The sequence below is a fragment of the Phocoena sinus genome, chromosome 7 (assembly GCF_008692025.1).
Source record: "Phocoena sinus isolate mPhoSin1 chromosome 7, mPhoSin1.pri, whole genome shotgun sequence".
Taxonomy (NCBI): domain Eukaryota; kingdom Metazoa; phylum Chordata; class Mammalia; order Artiodactyla; family Phocoenidae; genus Phocoena; species Phocoena sinus.
The window spans coordinates 8,199,092-8,220,853 of record NC_045769.1 but is presented as its reverse complement, the minus strand read 5'-3'; the positions used below and the strand labels follow the sequence as shown (position 1 = coordinate 8,220,853).

General features: G+C 49.2%; 1 protein-coding gene and 1 long non-coding RNA gene across 7 annotated transcripts; both read right to left on the bottom strand.

The window, feature by feature from the left end:
• Positions 1-1,028: 1,028 nt before the first annotated feature.
• Positions 1,029-6,912, bottom strand: LOC116757001. The gene is made up of 4 exons (XR_004350817.1): positions 6,478-6,912; positions 3,646-3,742; positions 3,140-3,536; positions 1,029-1,313 (listed from the first exon to the last, which is right to left on the bottom strand). It is a non-coding gene; the product is annotated as an uncharacterized LOC116757001 (long non-coding RNA).
• A 4,980-nt stretch (positions 6,913-11,892) lies between these two features.
• On the bottom strand, positions 11,893-21,545 carry NMUR1 (neuromedin U receptor 1). Of its 6 annotated transcripts, none has more exons than XR_004350787.1 (5): positions 21,246-21,442; positions 20,376-20,484; positions 18,440-19,325; positions 13,464-15,779; positions 11,893-13,352 (listed from the first exon to the last, which is right to left on the bottom strand). XR_004350787.1 is itself a non-coding variant. In XM_032638054.1 (4 exons), the coding sequence occupies exons 2-4, from the start codon at positions 20,466-20,468 to the stop codon at positions 15,370-15,372; spliced, it is 1,389 nt and encodes a 462-aa protein (XP_032493945.1). In that variant the 5' UTR covers positions 20,469-20,484; positions 21,246-21,545; the 3' UTR covers positions 11,893-15,369. The 6 variants fall into 6 exon arrangements, 2 of the variants coding, with proteins under 2 accessions (XP_032493945.1, XP_032493944.1); XR_004350788.1 differs by having other exon boundaries at positions 11,893-13,719; positions 14,290-15,779; XR_004350789.1 differs by having other exon boundaries at positions 11,893-13,706; positions 14,290-15,779.
• Positions 21,546-21,762: the final 217 nt, after the last annotated feature.

Below are 21,762 nucleotides of genomic sequence, written 5' to 3'. Positions count from 1 at the left end.
TTAACCACTGCGCCACCAGGGAAGTCCCAGAATTTTTTTTTAATGCAAAAGGAATGTTTATTTACTACAAACACAACAATATTTCACAATATAGTTAATAAAAAGTGTAAGCAGAGCAATGTGTCAAAAGTTGTGGCATCACCTCTGGAGCCAGAATGCTGGGCTCAAATCCTGACCCTGCCACTTTCTAACTGTGTGATATTCGGTATGTCACTTAACTTCTCTGTGCCTCAATTTCCTCCTTTGTAAAATGGGGATAATGACAATAATTACTGCTGAGAATTGTCTTATGAATTCAATGAGTTAAATAAACAAGGAACAATGCCTGGTAGAGTGAGTACTCAATGAATGTTTACTATTATTATTATCTTTTCATTTCTACCTAAGAAATCCTGAGTACCATAAAATAAGCATGCTCACACCCAAGATATATGCTTCTGATGAGAAAGGAGTAAGAAAGATGAAATTCAATTCAGCAAAAAAGCAGAACTGATACAGAACCTATATTTGCCACCAAAGCTAGGGGTTTTGTGATTAAATCTGTGTTCGTTTAAAATAATTCTAGGCAAATAACATTGCTCACAGTTGGAAAATCATGAAAACATGTTTCTGTAAAGACCTGGAAGATCTTGTGATTAGTTTAGTATTTTGGTTGGAAAAAAGGGATAGAAATATTTAATATAATGGATTTATTAAACGAGCCACTGAAGGACTTTAAATACTCATTCTGAACTGCAAGAGGCTGAGGTAATATCTTATAAAGGGCGAAGAACAAGTAACAAAAGGTTCTGACAAGAATAATAATTGTTGGGCTGATAAACTCTTAACAACACCCTTAATTTATCAGTATTTACCTGGACAAGCCAACTCTGACACCAACGACTGCGACGTCATTTTTAGCAAAAAATTCACTAAGACCAGTTTTTAGTTCAGCAACAGTTTTGTTGAAATTCAGGTTTCCGACAAATAGTTTGAAACTTACAGGTGGTTTAGCTGACATACGAAAAAGCAAAGAAAAAGAGAGAGAGAGAGAGAAAGAACTCAAAGAAACAGTTCAGAAAGAATGATGCTAAAAAAAATTTCCATTGAAGAATCTGGCATATTGTAACACCAGGCTGCAATTAAAACCCCTTTGTCCATCATTTGGGCTAACAGAGTTTTGGTTTTTGCCAATATGAAACTCTCCACGTGTCTCTTGTGCTCTAAAACGCAGCAAAGAAGTTACCTTCTAATTTCTGAACTTTGGTTTCAGGGGAAGCATTCTGTTTGGTCATTTCCTCCTTCTGGTTTATCAGGTGCTTTCTTCATAGGCTCTGTGGGCAAAAGCCAGAATACAATTTTTTGTTTCTTTGGGTTTTTTTAAAATAAATTTATTTATTTATTTTGGCTGTGTTGGGTCTTCGTTGCTGCACGGGCTTTCTCTAGTTGCTGCGTGCGGGGTCTACTCTTTGTTGTGGTGCGCGGGCTTCTCATTGCGGTGGCTTCTCTTGCTGTGGAGCATGGGCTCGAGGCACGCGGGTTTCAGTAGTTGTGGCACGCGAGCTCAGTAGTTGTGGCTCACAGGCTCTAGAGCGCAGGCTCAGTAGTCGTGGTGCACGGGCTTAATTGCTCCACGGCATGTGGGATCTTCCCGGACCAGGGCTCGAACCCGTGTCCCCTGAGTTGGCAGGCAGATTCTTAACCACTGCACCACTAGGCAAGTCCCCAGAATATAGTATTTTTAATCATCTGTCTGTGCCACTAAATGAGTAAAGTGGGAGCTTTTACACTGTCCACAAATACCATACCTACACTGTGCCTATTCTCCACAAGACACCTGGGTTAGGTCTGGTCAGAATACTTTTAATTGGATTTTTTTTTCTTTTTTGTGGTACGCGGGCCTCTCACTATTGTGGCCTCTTCCGTTGCGGAGCACAGGCTCTGGATGCACAGGCTCAGCGGCCATGGCTCACGGGCCCAGCCGCTCTGCAGCACATGGGATCTTCCTGGACCAGGGCATGAACCCACGTCCCCTGCATTGGCAGGCGGACTCTCAACCACTGTGCCACCAGGGAAGCCCCAGAATACTTTTAAAAGCATTTATAAATTAATTAGGAAAAGTTCTTCAAGTTCACAAAAGAACTTCAACAGCCCTGTCCAACGGCTTCGCTTATAACTCTAATTCCTTGATACTGGCTACCACTTAACAGAACTGGTTTAGGTCATTCTGACCTTCCTCTTCCTCACAGCCTTCGTCATCACCCTTATGGTCCTGCTCGTCTTCCTCTGCCCCCCGGGGAAAGGCTTTTCTCCCCCTGGCCCATGAAGGATACAGGGCTTCTTTTTCAGAATCTAAATGAAAACCCACCCAATCAATTACTGCCACACAGACTCCTTAAGAATGAAAATGACAAGTTGTTCTTTCAGAGACACTGCTCATAAGTCTGACTGTATATACACATCTAAGAAAAAAGTTCGCTGTCATTTTAACCTTTTATTTGAACGAATTTTAAATGTATTATTGTATTTTCATAACAATGCTAAGAATTACTGCTTTGGAAGCAATACCATTTAAAATGTTACACAGGGCTTCCCTGGTGGCGCAGTGGTTGAGAGTCCGCCTGCCGATGCAGGGGACGCGGGTTCGTGCCCTGGTCCGGGGGGATCCCACATGCCGCGGAGCGGCTGGGCCCGTGACCCATGGCCGCTGGGCCTGCGCGTCCGGAGCCTGTGCTCCGTGGCGGGAGAGGCCGCAGCAGTGAGAGGCCCGCGTACCACACACACACACACACAAAAAAAAAATCATAAAAAAAAAAAAAATGTTACACAGATGCCATCAGGACAAAAAAATCACTCAGAGTGAAATCTGGGGGACAATGAACCTGCCTGGCTCATAAGCACAAGGAGAGAAAGAGTGTACAATACTCAAAGAGAAAACTCTGATTCTGTTCATGTGGACAGCGGAAGTCAAATGTCCACTGGGACTCCTCAAGCCAAGCCTGGAGAATCGGCCAGGGATGCCAAGGGTGGTATTTCCACAGAACCCTTTCGAGAGCCATGGGCAATGGCACGTAGGGCTGACCCCTGACAGCCACCAGCAGGGATGTCCCCAGAGGGGACTCTTTACGTCCCTCATCCTGACACAACTCACAGTTCTTACCTTCATCCTCCTCAGGGTTCTCAAGTCACTTCTCATGGTTCTCGAGCAGGGCACTCCTCCTGTCTTTTGGCACCTTGGCCCCTGTGGCTCCCTTCCTGCATGGTGATATTAACTTCTCAGCAAACATGGGAGCCAGAAACTTTTTTTTCTCGATTTTATTTCCTGGAGCAGTAGTAATCTTCCTACCATTTTTCTGAGGGACATCAACCTAGAGGAGGAAGAACAACAATGAAGAGATGTCTCCTCTGTGGCCAGGAGGCGACAGTCACATTGCACAGTCAGCAAGTGCAAGATCTGCTCAGGCCCACGTGTCAACGTCTGTGCTGATTTCTCCAGGACGAATTTCTCAGCGTGCAGTAAAAGAGCTCCCAGCACCAGAATTACCTGGCACGCTTGTCTAAGAAAAAAAGAGAAAAAGAAAATTCTTGGATTTCACTTAGAGCTTCGAAATCAGAATCTCTACAGGGAAGGATCTAGGTTTCTAAAAGTATGCCAGGAAAACATACCAAGTCAACGACTGTTTAGGTGGCTCAGTGTGTCTGTAGAGCCCCAACTCTCTGCATTCAAGTAAAACACCAAAGGAGAGGACCCCCACGCAGGCACCTAAAACATACACAGGAATGAGAGCCAGGCCCCCAAAATTGGACCTCATGCTTCCTAATTACACCACTGATTCCTATCCCAGAGCTACTAAAAATTGGGCGCAGTATTATTAAACTAAATGACTAAAGATGAAAATTTTAGCAGAACACTGAATGAAGTCTCGCCACATACAAAAGGAGAAAATGAAGAACTATGGGCGGTGGATGACCATGTGAGAACACAGCAAGAAGGCAGACATCTACACGCCAAGGAGAGAGGCCTCAGAAGTAACCAAATTGCCAACAACTTGATCCGGCCTCCTGAACTGAGAGAAAGTAAATTTCTGTTGTTTCAGCCACCCACACATCTGTGATATTTTATTATGGCAGCTCCAGCAAAAACACAACTGGTGTGTGTGTGTATGTATATGTATGTGTGTATATATACATACACACATACAGACCTCAACCCACATCACAGGAAGAGATGAGTCGCTATAATATGTGATTAGCATTACTGGCTATGAACAATATTTACAGGCAAACAGATGAGGGACCAGTTCATCTGGCATAGGAATGACATGGGATCAGGGAAGGCACGTGAAAGAGACTAGGGTTTGAATTAAATAATTTCAACGAGCCCACAGTAGCGTATGGTTAGCCTAGAAGTTAATCTAACTGTGATACTACCACTATATGCTGCACCAATCAGAGTAAACGGTCACAGGCATCACATTTTAAAGAGGAATGACCAAAGGCTGCCAGTGTGAACAGTCTAGAACCATAACACATGCATCTCAGTTTAAGGAAAATATAATGTGACTACTCCTATTCTCCTCTGAGCTAACACAGTCTGGGTTCCGAAACAAAAGTTGCATTCACCAAGAATTTTTTGGCTCTGATTGGTATAGAGAGTTAATGCACTGTGCTGTGGACATCACAGTACAAGTAGGTGCTCTCCTAACTATGTCTACTATGTCCACTTAACTGTGTCACATTAAGCTAGTCTGTGGCTGGATTAAATGGCCATCTCACTTCCAAACGGGATTTACTAACTTGATGCCTATGAAATGCATGCAAAAAGCACATGCGGCTAATGGGCTACTAAGTGGTACTCGGTACACCTAGAAATTTCTGATCCTATAAGCTGAACTGTATCCTTAATAAGCCTCAGTCTTTTGTTCGCAGACCTATATATGACCGTTGTAGTTGCAGTTTCAATTACATAATAAATGTCATATAAACCAATCAGATTAATGCAAAAAGTTATTGAATCTAGTAAAACAAAGTTGAACGCTTTGGACATACTCAATAGAGCTCAAAAAGTGCAGTCAAATTAGGTGTGGGTGAGGAACCATAAAAGAATGGGGAAAACAATGTAAAAATGTAGGCGTCTGTTTTCGAATTGCTTTCCTAGCGTTTAAGTTTTGCTTTGTTTTAAAGAAACATATTTTAAATTGCAAAAGATACACAAGGGGTATACTTTATACAAAGATAAGCTACTGCAACAGTGAACTCAAAGTCAAAAACAAAGCCTTAGCCCCATATCAAAAGATTGGCAATTGAATACCTGTCTCTCCAAAAGAGCTGCTTGGGTGAAGACTGAGAAATGAACCAGGAAAGAGTAGGGGCTTTGGATTCGGCAGAACCAAATGCATAACGCGGGTTCTGTCACTTATTATTTGTCACTTATTAGCTCATGAAACCATGAGCAAGTTAGTCAATGACTAAATCTCTTTTCCTGTCTATAAAATGGAGCTAAGGATCCCTACCTAACGTGGTCACTGTGAGGATGAAATGAGATAGTGCGTCAAGTCCTAGCACAGTGGCTGCACAGACGAAGCATTCAATATTCACTAACTGTGTACCCACTCACCCACCGCAATTCTTTTAGGGCCCAACTTAAACCTATCTACATTGGAATACTAATGCAGAGGCTCCCAGCCAGAAACAGAACATACTAGGGACCCAAATATTTGCCGAAAGGATAAATATGGAAACATATGTTTGGTGGACACACAAACTAATGGAATTGGAGGAAGCAATTTTAAGAATCAAGAGATTTTCTTTCAGACCGGTATTTCCAGGCAATCAAAATCACTTTTCAAACAAACACTTTTTTATTCCCCAAATAAACTGCACTTAGTCACAATGTACTTTTCTTTTTGCATAACACTAATATTTAGTTTGCTAATACTTTGTTTAGAATTTTTACATCTACGCTCACGAGAGTGGTCTGTAACGTTCTTTTCTAAAAACGACCTTGTCAGATTTTGGTATTGAGTTTAGGGTGAGCTTGTGAAACTCGTTGGAAAATGTTCACAAAACCACTTTTCAGATCAAACAATGCAGTTTAACTGCCTTCCTCTGGGTTTGGATTGTTGACATTAGTAAGTTACTGTGCTGCACACTGTACGTATAGTCACCTCATCTCTACTGCCCTTGTCCTTATCTTCTGACGTCTCATCTTCCCCACCTTCTATCTCCTCTGGGGAAAGGCTCATTTTCTTCAGTTCACCTTGATTTGTTTTCCTGCTTTAAATGGACAAGACTATTAGGCACATCACAGGGACTTCAACATTCCAGGCTATGCACCTTTTGCCTCTAGTATTCGTGTTAAGCTTCCATTTGCAATAAGTCCGTGTTAGGCCTCATCCTAGTTATTTTCATTTGGAATCTTTTACTCTCACCAGCTAATATCAAAATATATTTTACAGATAATTTTTGGTATATGTTTGTAGGTTAGGTCTCCCATACCTTCTCTTTTGCCACGATCTAGAAACGAAACTCCTCAAGGTAAAAAAGGAATTCCTCCCTTTTCCTCTCATTAGGCTCCCTTCACCATCGTTTTCAAGTAACTCTGATGCTCTTAAAAATTAGTAATTCCACCACCGACTGCTCAAACGGAAGCACACGGGACCAAAATAAAGCCCCCATAGCGGAACAAAATCAGTACCTACAATTCAAGTGTCTTTACCTCTCCAGGCTGAGAACTCACTGTTAACTGGAGCAGCTTCCAGCTCTACCCCCATCAAAATTAACAACACAAGTGAGTCTCAAGCCACGACCTTTAACCATCACTTCCCAAATTAACCCGCACAGTGTTGTCCCTGACGAGTACTCCTCCCCTTAAAGCTATCGCGGTGTAGGGCCCCGCCCACTCAAAGCCCCGCGGGCCACCACGCGCGTCCACCTGCACTACACGCCCGGGAAGAGCCTGCAGCAGCCAGCAGGCGCCAACGGGCTAGCAGAGCCCTCCCTGCAGCCTCCCAGAACTCTAGGCCCAGGCAGATTACAGCACGGAAGAGAATAACGCCCTCGTGACTCCGCCTCGCCCAATCAGAGCCCGCGCTGCCTTTAGGCCAGTCCCGAGCCGCAATCCTGGGGGGGCGGGCAGTGCGCGAGCCTGGGGGCGGGGTCTCGAGCCGGGGCAGCAAGTGTTGCGCCTGCGCGCAGGGCGGACATTTTGGTTTGGGCGGGCCCGGGAGGCCCCCGAGTGGGTGAGGTCGGCGCTCGCTGTGAGTGCAGCGCCTCCGTGGAAAGAGGCACGGGTTCCGATACATGCGGGGACCCTGGGTCGGTTCCAGTCTTTCACATCCATTAATCCGGTTAGGCAGTCACCCCCTCATTCGGGTGTGTGTTAGTACTCTCGACATTTTCAGCCTAGAAAGAGGCACAGACCTTACAGCGCGAGGTGGAGCGGAGACCAGAAGCCGGCAGTGTGCCTCTTGACCCCGGGGAGCCCTCCCTCGCTGCCCACCCGCGTCTGAAGCTGCCCTCAAAGCAGTTAGTGATAGTAGTAATGGTCACAGCTAAAACATTAATATCTGTTTTGTGCCAGGCCTTATACTGGTTGCTTTTCATACATTTTATCATGGACTTTTCAGAACAAATGTGTGACTTAGAATCGGTTACTGGTTTCCCAGGCTCACAGAGTGAGGTTAAGGAACTCGTCCGAGGCCATTGATTTGCATCCTCAATTACTTAATATGGTCTTTTATTTTCTTTGAATTAAGCCATCTTTAATATGTGCTCTCTCAACGACCATTAGCACCATTAGGCCCTGTAGTGGGATCAAAATTCTGGGAATGATACCCACATTGGGATTTGAAAATGAGCACTTTGGGTCATGTGTGTGTTTTTGAGGGGTGGGGAAGGGTGGCCCTGAGTAAGGGGCCCTGCTTTTGCCCTAGCTTCAGAAAGTCCCAAATTGGGAAGGAAGAAGAGTAAGAAGAACGATTTGCCTACATATTTTAGATTTGGTACTTGACTGAATATAGTAAAAGAATATTGACCAATAGGATTTATCTCTGGAATGCCAGATGTCTCAAGGTAAGTTAATAATGTCAAACTAAGAGACTAAAGGAAGAAAAATGCATATCTTTTAGATAAACCTTATCTGAAAATGTAGAATATTTGATGGCAAAAATTAAGAAGCATTCTTATTAAAATCTGTAATAAGAACTTGGAATATGAATGTCACTCTTAAGACACAGCAAGATTATGACAGAGCAAAAAAATTATGACAGATTTGGCCATGTTACAGTTTAAAACCTTTGGGTGCAAGAGTCTCTATAAACAAATTTAAAATATAAGGAACAAATTGGGAAGAAATATTTGTAACATATATAATAAAAAGTTAGTATCAGAATATGAAAAACTACAATAAGAAAAAGGCAAACAGGGACTTTCCTGGTGGTCCAGTGGTTAAGATGCTGCGCTTCCAATGCATGGGGGGCTGATTCCATCCCTGGTTAGGGAACTAAGATCCCACATGCCATGGGGTGCAGCCAAAAGTTAAAAAAAAAAAAATCGGCAAACAAATATGGGCAAAGGATATGAAAAGTAGTTTTCAGAAGAAATTTAGATGGCACGAAAAGATAACGAAGAGATGCTCAGCTATACAACCACAGGGAAAATATCATTTAAAACAAGAATACAATACTATTTTGTATCATCAGATTAACAGAAATTAAAACATCAAACAAGTGTTTGGGGATTGTGGGGAAACTGGTAAGAAGGCAAATTGTTACTGTAGAGGAGGAAGAATATCTTTTTCCTCTACCTGTCTAAATTGTTAGCTGGGGCCCTGTAACAAAAGGCAGATGAGCAAGCGAAAAGCATACAGTTTGATGTGACACGGAGCCTTCATAAGGAAATGAAGACCTGAAGAATGGGTTAAACCTGAGTGTTTTGCTAGATGTGATGAAGAGTAGAGGGTGTCACAATATGTGATAGTAAGGAAAGAAGTGTGAGGTAAGTGTGGTCTTGGTGTTCCTCAGTCTTGGAGAAAAGAATGCTTCTTTCCTCTGGGTAGAGGGAGAGCACCTCTCACGTGAGGGTCTTATGACCTGCTTCAGGGGAAGGTCAGAGAGTCCTCTCTGCACCTGCTGTGTTACCGATGCATTTGGCATAAGATATTCAGTATGCCAAGGTGCTGTATTTTGGGGTAGCATATCCTGAACCCCCTCATTACAAACACCTGGAGAGAAATTTGGCGACTTCCTGTTGAGGTAAAAATTCTCCTTCCTTAAATTTAGGAATTCCACTTTTCTCACCTAGAGATAAGTGATCACGCTGCTGAAGGTACAAATATGTGAATCTTTATTGCAAACTTAAACTTTATTATGGACATTTTCAAGCATACATTATTAAGTAGAATATAATATAATGAATCCCTTTTTACCCATCACCTCAATCACTTCAATATTTTTGCAAATCTTTTTCCAGCTATTCCCTGCCCCACTTTATTTTTGCTCTCCCTCTCTCCCTTTTTTTTTTTTTGGCTTGAGTATTTTAATGTGAATCCCAGGCATCCTATTATTTTGCCAGTAAACACTTTATTAAGTACTGATACAGGCTATCAGGATTAATATCATTTAATATCTAGTCTGTGTTCAGTTTTCTGTCTCAAAAATGCCTTTTTGCTGTTAGCATGTTTGTTTGTTTGTTTGTTGCTGTTAGCATGTTTTTTTTTGTTTTTTTTTTTTGCGGTACACGGGCCTCTCACTGCCGTGGCCTCCCCCGCCGCGGAGCACAGGCTCCGGACGCGCAGGCTCAGGGGCCGTGGCTCACGGGCCCAGCCGCTCCGCGGCATGTGGGATCTTCCTGGACCGGGGCATGAACCCGTGTCCCCTGCATCGGCAGGTGGACACTCAACCACTACGCCACCAGGGAAGCCCTGTTAGCATGTTTGAATTAGGATTCAAACATTTCCATGCATTACATTTGGTTGATACATCTTTTAAATCTTTTTTACTTTGTAATAGAAATCCCCTTTTAAATACCATTTATCTGTTGAAGAAACCAAGCCATTTGTCTTATAGAATTTGTCCTTATGCTAGATTTGGCTTACACCGCTGAGGTGTCTTGAACACGCTCCTCCATCCGCAGTGATCTTGTAAACTTCCAGTTAGATCTGGAGGCTTCCTTACATTCAGCTTCAATTTTTTTTTTGCAAGACTTATGGTTGGTTTTGTGTACTTGTTACATCCTTCTAGGAGGCACTTAATGTCTGGTTAAGTCACCACTTTTAGTGATGGTAAACTTGATCTCACAGTTTGGGTATTGTCAGCTTCATCCGTCCATCGTAACCATGGATATTGTACCAGACGGTTCAAGGCAGTTCTCTCATAAAGCAAACGACTGAAAACAATGTATTATTCATTAATGAGCGGAGGGTGTATGTGTGGGAAATGACAGGGATCAAATTGCCAAAATGTTAATAGTGGTTAATTTAGGTGTTGGGAATAAAAGTAGTTTATTTGTATACTTCATTTTTTTGTTTCTTCAAATTTACTAAAATGGAAACACATCCTACCTATGCATGAAGGCCAGACAGACAAGAAGACTGGAGGGAAGTTTCCAAGTGCAAATTCCAGGAAGAGCAACCAGGGAAGTCCAGAGAATGAGAGCAAAGAACTTGGACCGCAGTCTGCTTTGCTATTGTTTTTGCCTGTCCAGTGTCCGTTCCTCCTCCTGATGGCCCCTGTTTCCTTTAGGGTCCCCCTCCCCTGGATTCAGTTTTGGTGGAACTGTCATTATAGCTGCTCCACCCTTCCCTGGCCAAAGCTCAGAGGCCAGTCCAACCCCTTCTCCCAGAACTTTGAGCAGCGTCGCCTCCTCCTGGAAACCTTCCCTCCACTGGGGCTGCTGCCTCTCTTCTGTGCCCCCAGACTTGCTGCTGTCAGAACACTTGTATGCCCCCGCTCCGAGCCTTGTACAGTTCCTGGCACGTGGTACTCAGTACATGTCAGCTGAATGAATAATGCCCACACTGCTCAGAGCTGACGAAGCTACTTGAATATTAGATTAAAAGACCCCAGGTACTCTTATAGATGTTCCAGAGAATGTGGCAGCAGCTTCCAGGCCCTCCAGCCTAGCTCTAGCCTGTGGCCACCTCTCCTGAGCCAGGGCACTCTTACCCAGCCAGGTACGGCCTTCCCTGGATCCCCACTGTCCCTCACCTGGGCCGTGGCCTCTATTCCTAAACAGCCCCCCAGTTGTCCTGCCCTGCCTTGTGCAGAAGCTTGAAAGAAGGTGAAGTTGGGGTGTTGCATTTAAAGAGGCCGCACAAAGGGACATTTACCTCAGTAACTACCATCCTCAAACTAAACCTCGTAGACTTAGGAACCTGGACACTGTTTGGAAGGATGCAGCGCTCAGTGTTGGCCTCTGAGTCTCTTATTTGTGTGCAGGCAGGTTGCTCATCCTTTGTTTAGAAATGTCAGTACCTTTCAGTCCAGTCTGACTTTGGCCTAAGGCCAGTCTGACTTTTGAGTCAGGATTTGAACCCAGGCAGCCTGACTCGAGTCCCTGCTCACCACCTTTATAACCTACTGCTTTGGCAGAAGAAGCATACTAAAGTCCTTGTGCTGAAGAGGATTACACTGTTAGAAAAATGTAAGTGTGTTTCTAGGATCAAATTCCTTAAGTCTGTCCTCATCGTTCTTGCCTCTTAAAAAAAGTTTTAAAAACAGAGTGAGAGAGGAGAATGATTAAGTATTACAGACTGTAGTTTGGGGTTTCAAAACAATGATAATATCTGTTCATCTTAGAAATATGTAAAGACAACCACTAGTAGAACAAACAAAATGTGTAACCTTCACAGCAGTGGTAGATGGATCTGTTAAGGTTCTTGGTTGCAAACAGCAGCAAACAACTCTGGCCAACTTAAGCAAAAAAGGAATTTATTGAAAGGCTCTTAGTAGCTCAGAACAACAAGAAGGCTGAAAAACCGGCAGAGAAAATGGGCAGAAGCCAAGGCAGGCTGGGCAGCAGGGGCCCCGGGAGCAGCCTGGATGGGATGCTGCTGTTAGCACTGCTGCCCTGGACATGTCTGCCCCTGTTGTCATGGGTCTTAGTATCACTCCCAGTGGAAGTCCCAGGTCAGACCATCCAGCTGCCTGAGTGCAAGTCCTGGGTCACACAGTGGTGTCAGTGATGCGGTGTCCAGAACCCTTTCAGCTTCTGTGGTAGGAGCCTGGGCTTGGTCTCAAACCAAGAGTCACACACACAGGGATCCCCCTCAATGGGAAGGGAGTGCAAATACTAGGAAGCCCTCCAAAAAGGCAACTCCTCTCTACAGGGAAGACATGGAACAAAGAAGACTCGGTGGACCCGCTAGAAGACAAGGATGGGGAAAAGGGAGACACCAAGAAGTGTACAAAATGAGATGGGCTCCCAGGTGTCAGGATTGATTTGGAAACACCATCTGACTATGTAAGAATAGATGTGAAGTGTTGCACACGTTATATTTCCTGAGCAGGTACTTCACAGAAGGAAGGGTGGGCAAATGCAGCTTTGTTTGTTGATGAGACTCGTCTTGGTGAGTTCCCAAAGAAAATAAGCCTTTTTTCTGAGAAGGAAAGGGTGATCCCAGTATGTTCCCCTTGGCTCTCAGAAATACTGGCAGAGAGGGTTGTGTGTGATGGACCATGGGATCTAGGACCCATCAGAAAGGAAGTGAAGATGAGAGGAAGCTGATGGATGGGGAGAAAGCAGAGTGGTCGAGAACTGGGAAGGTTAGATGAGGTTAAAGAATAAATGTATCATTTATAAAGCAGCAGAGCAGGAAGGAGGCAATCATGGTCAAAGAGCTCACACTTCCAGAAATGGAAAAACGCCCAGAGGTTCTGGGAGTCAGGATGTTACCAAGGGGCCAAAAGGCCACGGTGGAGAAGAGTCTCCAGAGCTGCAGGAGAGATCAGGAGCTGATACCAGGGCAGCGGCGGGCCATCCAAGGGGACTTCAGCATCGCCCAGGGTAATGGCAGGAGTGGAGTAGACGGGAAGTAGAGCGGGCCCAAACTCTCGAACATGGGAGGAGGAGAGATCTGTGTGACTGCAGCCAGAGCTAGGACGGGAGGTGACCCGAGTCCCAGACGAGCCAGGACTCCTGTCCCGGGAGTAGCACTGAGCACTCAGGAACGCTGCTGCCGCCCCCCCGACCAGTGCAGAAGAGCGGGCTGCAGGCGATGCTGCTTCCAGGACAGAGTGGGATCTTGCTGGCTGGCCTTTCCACCTCCATCCTTTCTTCTCCAGGGCTGAGCCCACAGCTGCTGCTTCCACTTTCCATGGTAACCAGTGACTCATGACAAGTGAGACCGATCCACTGACATGCCGTGGAGACACCTGAGAGACATCAAATTTACAGAGCCCAGGCCTTCTGATAACTCACATCGCCTGCTTCCCCAACCTGCCCGCTGCTTCTCTGCCCATAGTAGCCCCTTCATAAATACTGACCAGAGCCTCAGGAGCATGTCGTCTCTGTCACTTAAGAGAGGCCCCGGGGAGTCCAGTTTGTCTTTGGGGACAACAGCAGGCTCCAGCTTGAAGTCTGGCCTCAGCTGCTTCCCCCGCCGACACCCCAAGGCCGCCTGGGAGCTCATTTCAGAGGTGCCATTGGGCACTCGTAGCTCTGCACAGCCTCTTTTCACAAGCTCCTTTCTCAGATCCCCCCATCCTGTCTTATATGTGGTGGTTACCCTGGAAAGTAAAGCTATGGGTGGCTTTTTAATTTTTTATTTTCCTTTAGACTTAACCCTTTCTTTAAAAAAAACTGTAGTAAAATACATATAAAATTTAAATCTTAACCATTTAGGTGTACAATTCAATATTGTTCAAGCATATTCACATTGTTTTGCCACCAATCTCCAGAACTTTTTCATCTTAAAAAACTGAAACTCTGTACCCATTAAACAACTCTCTATTTCCCCCTCCCCCCATCCCCTAGCAAGGGTGGGTTTTAATTATTTTAAATTGTTTTCATTTTTGCTCATTTGTACTTTCCAATTTTTCTAAAATGAGTTTGTATTATTTTTACAACTGAATTTCAAAAACTCCAGGATACTTTTGTACAATCTTCTCCACTTTGCAGTCAGGGGACCTGGGGCCTGAGCTGTGGAGAGTCTGCAGGAAGAACCTGTAGCACCCTGGGTGTCCTGCAGCTCCCCGCAAAGAAGGCCAGGGCTCCTTCTGCTGCAGTCCCCTCTTAGGAGGAGGACAGGTCAGGGGCTGCAGCAGGACAAGTTCTGGCCATTAACTGGGTCCTGACTGAGCACCCACTTACCCACAGGGACTCGGGATGGAGCTTCGTTTCAGGACTCACGTGTCTCTCTTCTCACCTCACTGAGTCCCAAGCAGTTCTCGCGGAGTCACTCATTGCCCTTGGTTGGCCCATGTCTCTTGCCCCCAGAGATTCTCTGGCCAGTCAGGCCCAATTCTCTGCTCACCTCAGGCCCCCAAGCCAACCTGTGAGGAGGTGAAGACAGAGGCAGGCAGGGGCCTCCGCTCACACACAGTCCCTTGGTCGGTGCCAAGCCTCACTTGCTCTAGGACAAGCAAAGCATGTTCCCTGAGTGGCTCTCGATGGGGTGGGGTGGGGGGCTTGTAGAGATCAGGGAGGGAGTAAGGGTTGGGGGTTAGTGAGGATGTAAAGAGTAATTTCCGCCTTGCTAATCTGAGGGTATCTGTTTTGTTACAAGCAGGGACTTAGGCACGCACACAGAAAACCACAGCTAAAGTGCCAAAGCGCGACACTCTAGAATGTCATGGCCCCTTTCATTTTGCAAGCAGGGCCCAAGGCTTGTAAGGCGAGGCAGTTTGCTGGATGCCGGGACCAGGTGACCGGTGGCTCAGCTGAGACCGGAGCCAGGTCTCCTGGATCCCTGACACACCTGCCACCTAGTGGCTCCACCGGGTGGAGCTCCCAGAGCAAAACAAGCTGACTGGGGGCCAGGGAGGGGGTCGGGTCAGAATCCCAGGTGCAGGCCAAGAGCTAGAGAGGGACAGAATGGGCCAGATCTTGCAGAAGCTCTGCAAGAAATGGGAAGGAAAAGAAGGGCGCCACGGAAACACTTCAGAAACGGGCTGGGCGTGGGGGAGTCCCCAGATAGAGTCTCGCGGTGCCCAGTTATCCGACCATGATGTTCCCCTTCCAGGGGAAGGGCTGGAACTGGGGACCTGAGAGTCTGGAGGACAGACGGAAACCTTACAGTCCTTCTGATCCATGGGTGGGGCAGGATCACTAGGTGCTGGTCAGGGTTTCTAGGCTGAAGTGGGGACGGGGCACGAAGGGGGACAGGCCACAAAGACATGCTGCAGAGGAGGCAGGTGTGGTCCCCAAAGCTGGGCGTGGCCCTCTGGCCCCTCAGGGTGAAGCTGCCTGAGGCTCCTCTCGGGAGGGGTCCGTCTCTTGCCACCCCTCTGGGCCATCATTCTCAGCCAGGGGCTGGGCCCTGCTGCGGGGGGAGCCCATGTCATACAGGGTGCTGCCCGTGGTCACCCTGCTGAGGCTGTGAGAGCTGCGGCGGGATCCGTGGCGGCAGCACCGGGTCCCCAGGCACAGGGCCTCCCGGAAGGTGTCCCGGAAGCGGCTGGACATGAGGCTGTAGAGCACAGGGTTGGCGGCCGAGCTAAAGTAGAAGAAGACGCCGGAGACGACGTGCACGTACTGGAAGGCCAGGTGCAGGCCCTCGGTCCAGTGGGACACAAGGCTCCACATGAGGCGGTCGATGTGGAACGGGGCCCAGCAGATCCCAAACACCACGACCAGGACAACTGTGGGCAGAAAGGGAGCCTGTTTTCTCCTCTCCCCTCCCACCGGCCACCCACACCCACTGTCCATCCGGAGGTTTCTGGAAGTTTGCCTGTCCTGGCCACACCCCTATAGGAGAGGCTGCTCTCGCCACTGTCACCGACTGGGCAGTGGGCGTGCGCCCTGGACCCGGTGTGGACACCCGGGCCAAACTGGCCTGGTCCGATTCTCTCACCGTGGAACTGGACCTAAGTGACAGCTGTGTATGCTGAGCCCCAGCGTGACACAGTGCGGCTAAGGCCCACTCTGGGTGCCACTCAGGGGCCATGCCTGCTTATGCATAAGCAGAAAGGAACAGGAGAATGAGGCCCGTGGTCAGACAGCAGTAGTCAGGGAGCTACAGGGAGAGCGAGACAAACACCCCCCGCCCCCACACACTTGCCTGTCTTGGCCCTAGAAGCCTTCCCAGCCCCAGCCCCCAGCTCTCCTGGGTGCCCCTGAATATCCTGCCCTGCATTACCTCCCCTTTCCTCGACAGCCCCACCCCAAGCCCCAGTAAAATGCAGGCCAGGCCAGCCAATCCTTCACTCTTTCTCCGGAGCTTCCCTCCAGCCCTGGTTTTCACCCTACCCTCCCTGGGTCTTTGCTATCAGGTCTGTGTTGATTTTTGTTTCTTGTTTCTCATGTTTGCATCTCCAGCTCACAATCCTTCCCCTGCAGTGTCTTCCCCCTTACATTCCAGCGTGGCTTTCCTCTTAATCCCGGATTTCAATCAGAACATTGCTTACATCCCCAGCACACAGCCTGATGCACAGTAGGCCCTCAGAAAGAGAAGACAGGAGCAGGAGGGAGAGAAGAAAGCCAGAGCCCCAGGCCAGCAAGCAAGGCAGCCTTAAGGAAACACCCCACTTTCCCAGGGCGAGAGCCATCCCAGATGAGCAGACTCAGCCCGGGTAGGCAGGGCGGTAGAAGGCAGCAGAGGCAGACCCGGGCAGGTGGTCTGTAGTGCAGGAGGCAAGCACAGAGCTCCAGGTCAGTCCCATCTTAGGGGGCTGTACAAGTGACCATAGGCTCTGGGACACTGTTCTGGGGGGGGAGAGGAGTGAGTCTCTCTCTGGGAATGGGGCAGTTCCCAGTTAGCTGGCCATAATCCCATGGCTTTGACCAAGGTCTCACCAGCCCTGTCCTGCCCTGGCTCACCCCACCTACCTGATTCAGGCTCTGTGGGACAGGGCAGGACGGGGAGGGAATCAATGACTGGCTTAGCATCAGTTTGCCTGGTTTCCCCAGGGCAACTGTTTTTGAAAAAGCACCAGGCCTAGGCCACAGTAAGCTCCAGAGCCTCAAGCCAGCCGGGTGTGCCCTGGTCGGCCCCAATCCACACTTCTGCCCTGATTCTCCTGTGCTCTGTGCACAGACCCTCACAAACATGCCTCCAACCACCTCTTTTAGATCATGATCCTTCCTCTGGTCCCCAGGGAACCACAGACATGGTGTGCAGGAAATTCACCATCTTGCCTTTCCAGCACCCTGTTCCCCTTCTTTTGGGAACTTTGCTCCCCCCGGATCCCCATGTGGGTCTGTGAGGGCTGCTTACCTCAGCATCCTGCCACTCTGGCCCGGTGGCAGGCCATGACCCAAGCCCACCAATCAGAATCCTTCCCTGGGATTTTCCATAGCCACTAAGGGAAGAGGACAATTAGTTCCTCAGGAAAGGGGAACTCTGTGCCCATGGTCCTGCCTCCCAGGCTACTTAGGGAAGGACAGAACCAAAACATATTTGGGAGCAAAGATGAGAGACCTGGAAGGTCCAGAGCCCATGAACAGCTCTGTCATCCTGGAGCCCAGCCGCACGCCTCTGCCCTGTCTGTGGTTGGTTGGTTCCATGAGCAAGGGCTGGCTTCATGGGTGCCACCTGTGTGTTTGCACAGAGCCCTGACCTTTAAACCTTCAAGACAGCAGCTCTGGGATTTCCCTGGTGGCACAGTGGTTAAGAATCCGCCTGCCAATGCAGGGGACATGGGTTCAAGCCCTGGTCTGGGAAGATCCCACATGCCATGGAGCACCTAAGCCCGTGCGCCACAACTTCTGAGCCTGCGCTCTAGAGCCCGAGAGCCACAGCTACTGAGCCCGTGCGCTGCAGCTTACTGAAGCCCACGCACCTTGAGGCCATGTTCCGCAACAAGAGAAGCCACCGCAGTGAGAAGCCCCCACACCACAACGAGGAGTGGCCCCCGCTCCCCGCAACTAGAGAAAGCCCGCGTGCAGCAATGAAGACCCAACGCAGCCAAAAATAAATATAATTAATTAATTGATTAATTAATTATTTTTAAAAAAGACAGCTGCTCTACTATTGTTGTCTTGACATTCTTAATGATTTTTTAACAGGGGACCCTGAATTTTCATTTTGCATTGGGCCCCACAAATTATGTAGCTGATCCCGCCATGAACCATTAGCATTTACCTCCGGTGTCACTTTCTCAAGGGTAATCTAGAAGAGTATACACACATGCAGTGCATGCACACACACACGGGGGGAGTGGGGGGCGGGGGGCTTACTCCACACCTCACACTCAGCCTCCATCCTAAACCGAAACACTCGGCCCTTTCCCCCAGGCCCCTGGAAGCCCCAGCCCCATACCCAGTGCCTGGCTCCGCCCCTCTTCCCAGCAGCAACACTTACACAACATCTTGGTCACCTGTGTCCGACCCCTATCCTGCAGTAGCTGGAGCCTGCGGCCGTTGCTAGTCCTGGCCCTGCCCTTAGCCTCCTGCCTGCGGATCAGCAGCTGGTCACGCCGCAGCCGCAGCCCGATGAGCAGGTAGAGCACGCTGATGGTGGCCATGGGCAGGCAGAAGAAGAGCAGCGCGGTGACCTGCACGACCAGGTTGTAGAGGGCTCTCCGGTGGACCAAGGTGCACACGGCCGAGTCGGGCACCGTGCCCCGGCAGGGCACGTCCAGCTGCCGAATGCCGTGCAGGCTGGTATTGGGCAGAGAGCAGAGCAGGGCAAGACCCCAGATGGCCCCGAGCACACGGCGCACGTGGGCGTGAGTCACTACGGACCTGACCTGCAGCGGGTGCACCACGGCCACGTAGCGCCCTATGCTCAGGGCGGTGACGTTGAGCACCGAGGCCAGGCAGACAGTCTCGAAGAGCAGCGTGCGGAAGTAGCAGCCACCGGGGCCCAGCAGGAAAGGGTAGTTGCGCCACATCTCGTAGAGCTCCAGGGGCAGACCCAGAAGCAGCACCAGCAGGTCCGACACGGCCAGGCTGAAGAGGTAGTAGTTGGTGGGCGTGCGCATGGTCCGGTGGCGCAGAATGACCATGCAGGTCAGCGCGTTGCCCACGGCGCCCACCACGAAGATCAACAGGTACGTGACACAAATGGGCACGAACAGCTCCGTCTGCTGGGGCCCCAGGTACTTGAGCCTGAGCTCCTCATCAGTCAGGTTCAAGTCCTGGGGGTCAAAGGGCCCCAGGGCCCTGCTGCCATTGCAGGGCACCGGGCTCCTTGTACCCAGGGACCTGTCTCCAGGGAGGGTGGAGCAATTGAGGCAGAGAGGAGCCTGTGGAACAGAAGAGAGAGAGACACCCAGAAAAGTCACTCAGGGAATCTGGTTCTGTTGTTATTCGCCAAACCAAAGATGCCATCAACACCAAGAAGGCCGATATATCATGTGCCGCTGAGAAGGAAAAACACCGCCATCCATTGTAAGATCCATCACAATGTCATCTTACAAATGTACATCTTAGGGACTTCCCTGGCAGTCCAGTGGTTAAGACCGTGTGCTTCCACTGCAGGAGGCACGGGTTCAATCCCTGGTTGGGGAAATAAGATCTCGCATGCCGCGCGGTGTGGCCAAAAAAAACAAGAACAAGTATATCTTTGAAATGATAAAAAGTGGGACTTCAATTTTAAATTTCACGATCTACTGAAACCTTTGAAGAGTGATGGAGACTCTCAAGCATGGGCTATGCCATCAGCAGTCACCCTTTGGGTCTCTCCCCTTTCAAGTCATGGACTTTGGGAGAGACACTCAGTTTGGGCATCTGTAAAATGGGCACAATGCACAGTATCACATGGTCTTTAAGAGCAAGGTCTCTGGAAACAGCTGCCTGGATTCAAATCCAGCCTCCCCAGTTTCGAACTGTGGGACTATTTGCATGGTGACCTCTCTGTGGCTGTTCCCATATTACAAGGATCCAGGAATTTAAGACATGAAAGGTATTAACACAGGGCCTGCCTGACGCACAGAAGGGCCTGATTACGTCACCTCACTGTGAGGACTGAGTCACCGTGGGGATCAAGTAAGGCAGTGAAAGGGCCAAAAACTATGATGCTGATCCAAAAGTTGGTTCTTGTTTCTGTTTTCTATCACCTGAACTGTTTGAAGTAGGAATATTTGACACCCTTGACACTGCCAGCTCTGGGGTTCCCTCTCCTTTCTCCAGCTCCCATCTCTTTGCCAGTCCACCAGGTATAGTAGTTAAGGAACCAGGCCATGGAACTAAACAGACTGGCCTGGGGTCAAATGCTAGCTCTGCTATCCTCTTCTGTGACATGCCCTCACTGTGCCTCAGTCTCCTCACCTGTAAAATGGGTAAGTAGAGCCTACCTCATAGTTTCTGGGAAGATTAAATGAAAGAACAAAGTTCTCAGGAGTGTGCGTGACACATTTCAGGTGCTCAACTTCAATGCATAGTGACATGATCCTTATTTCCCACCTGGCAAGGGAAGGACAGTCTAAGGGACATGGGGCAGGGGTTGAACGGGATTCCACTGGGTATGTGTCTTGGTGCGAAAGATCAGGAGCTGCCCTTCTGAGCCTATTCCCCAAGCCCACCACCACCACCTCCCCTCCCTTCGGAGCAACTGCGGATTTTCAGGCTCGGCTCCTGGATCCTCTCCCCGGATTCTTTTTTCAGCTCCATTTCCTGTCCTCAGATGGGGGTTTGGGGCTCCCGTGGCCCATGTACCTGCGCACCTACCACTCGACTTTCTTTTTCAGGTCCGTCTCTCTCCTAGATCCCAAGTATTCTTAATCCTGAGTATCTTTCTCCTCACCGAAGTCTCCACCCAGAAGCCTCCCCCAGCCTCCCTGCCTCTCTTACATCTAATCCCCGCACTTTGGAATCGGGGGGCATCTTCATCCACTCAAACGCTCCGCCCGCGCCCGCCGCACCCGCACTCCCTACGCCGGCTGTTGCGGGAGCCGGGTGGGGACAGAGGAGATGAGCTGGGAATGCGCAGGCGCCAACCCAGGTTCGAGAGAGGTTCCCTACTGCCCCGAGAAAGGTCGCTGCACCGGAGCCCCCAGCCCCGCGGCGTGCGTGGCCGACAAAAAGACAGAAATACCCTAGAAGGCTGCGAGTCCCCCGGGGAGGGGGGCGTCCCGACGCGCCCTCCGATCCCTACAGCCCTGGGGAGACCCTGCCCGCGCTCTTCCAGCCGCGCCCGTGCCCACGCCGGCATCCCGTTCACCTACCATGCAGTCTGCGCCCCGCGAGATCCAGGGGCCGGGAGCCCACCCGCCGAGCGTGGGGCGGGCGTCCGCGGATCTATCGACGGACAGACGCGGCGCCAGAGCGAGCCGACGGGCAGACTGAGGGCGGCCAGCGCACTAGCAGCCCGCCGGGTCGCCCCGCCTGTCAGAGGTCGGGGACGCTCTGGCCAGGACCGCCAACAGGGGGCAGTGGTGCCCCTGCAGCCCGCCCGGCCGCTGAACCCAGACACGCTCGTGTGGGGCCCCCCGCAGCCACCCAAACCGTAGCGACTGTGTTTCCTAGTGTCTGATGGGGCGCTTCCAGGAACACCCTTACCTCATAGAGCCCTCACAACAACTCATTTTACAGATGAGAAAACTGAGCCTCAGAGAGATGAAGTTCGAATGATCTGGGTCTCACACCATGTCCCTGCGCTCCAGCGTGCTGACTCTTAGCTTAATCCCTTATTACGGTGTCCCTCCAGATCCCACCTCCTCCTGCCCCACGTTTCAAATGCAC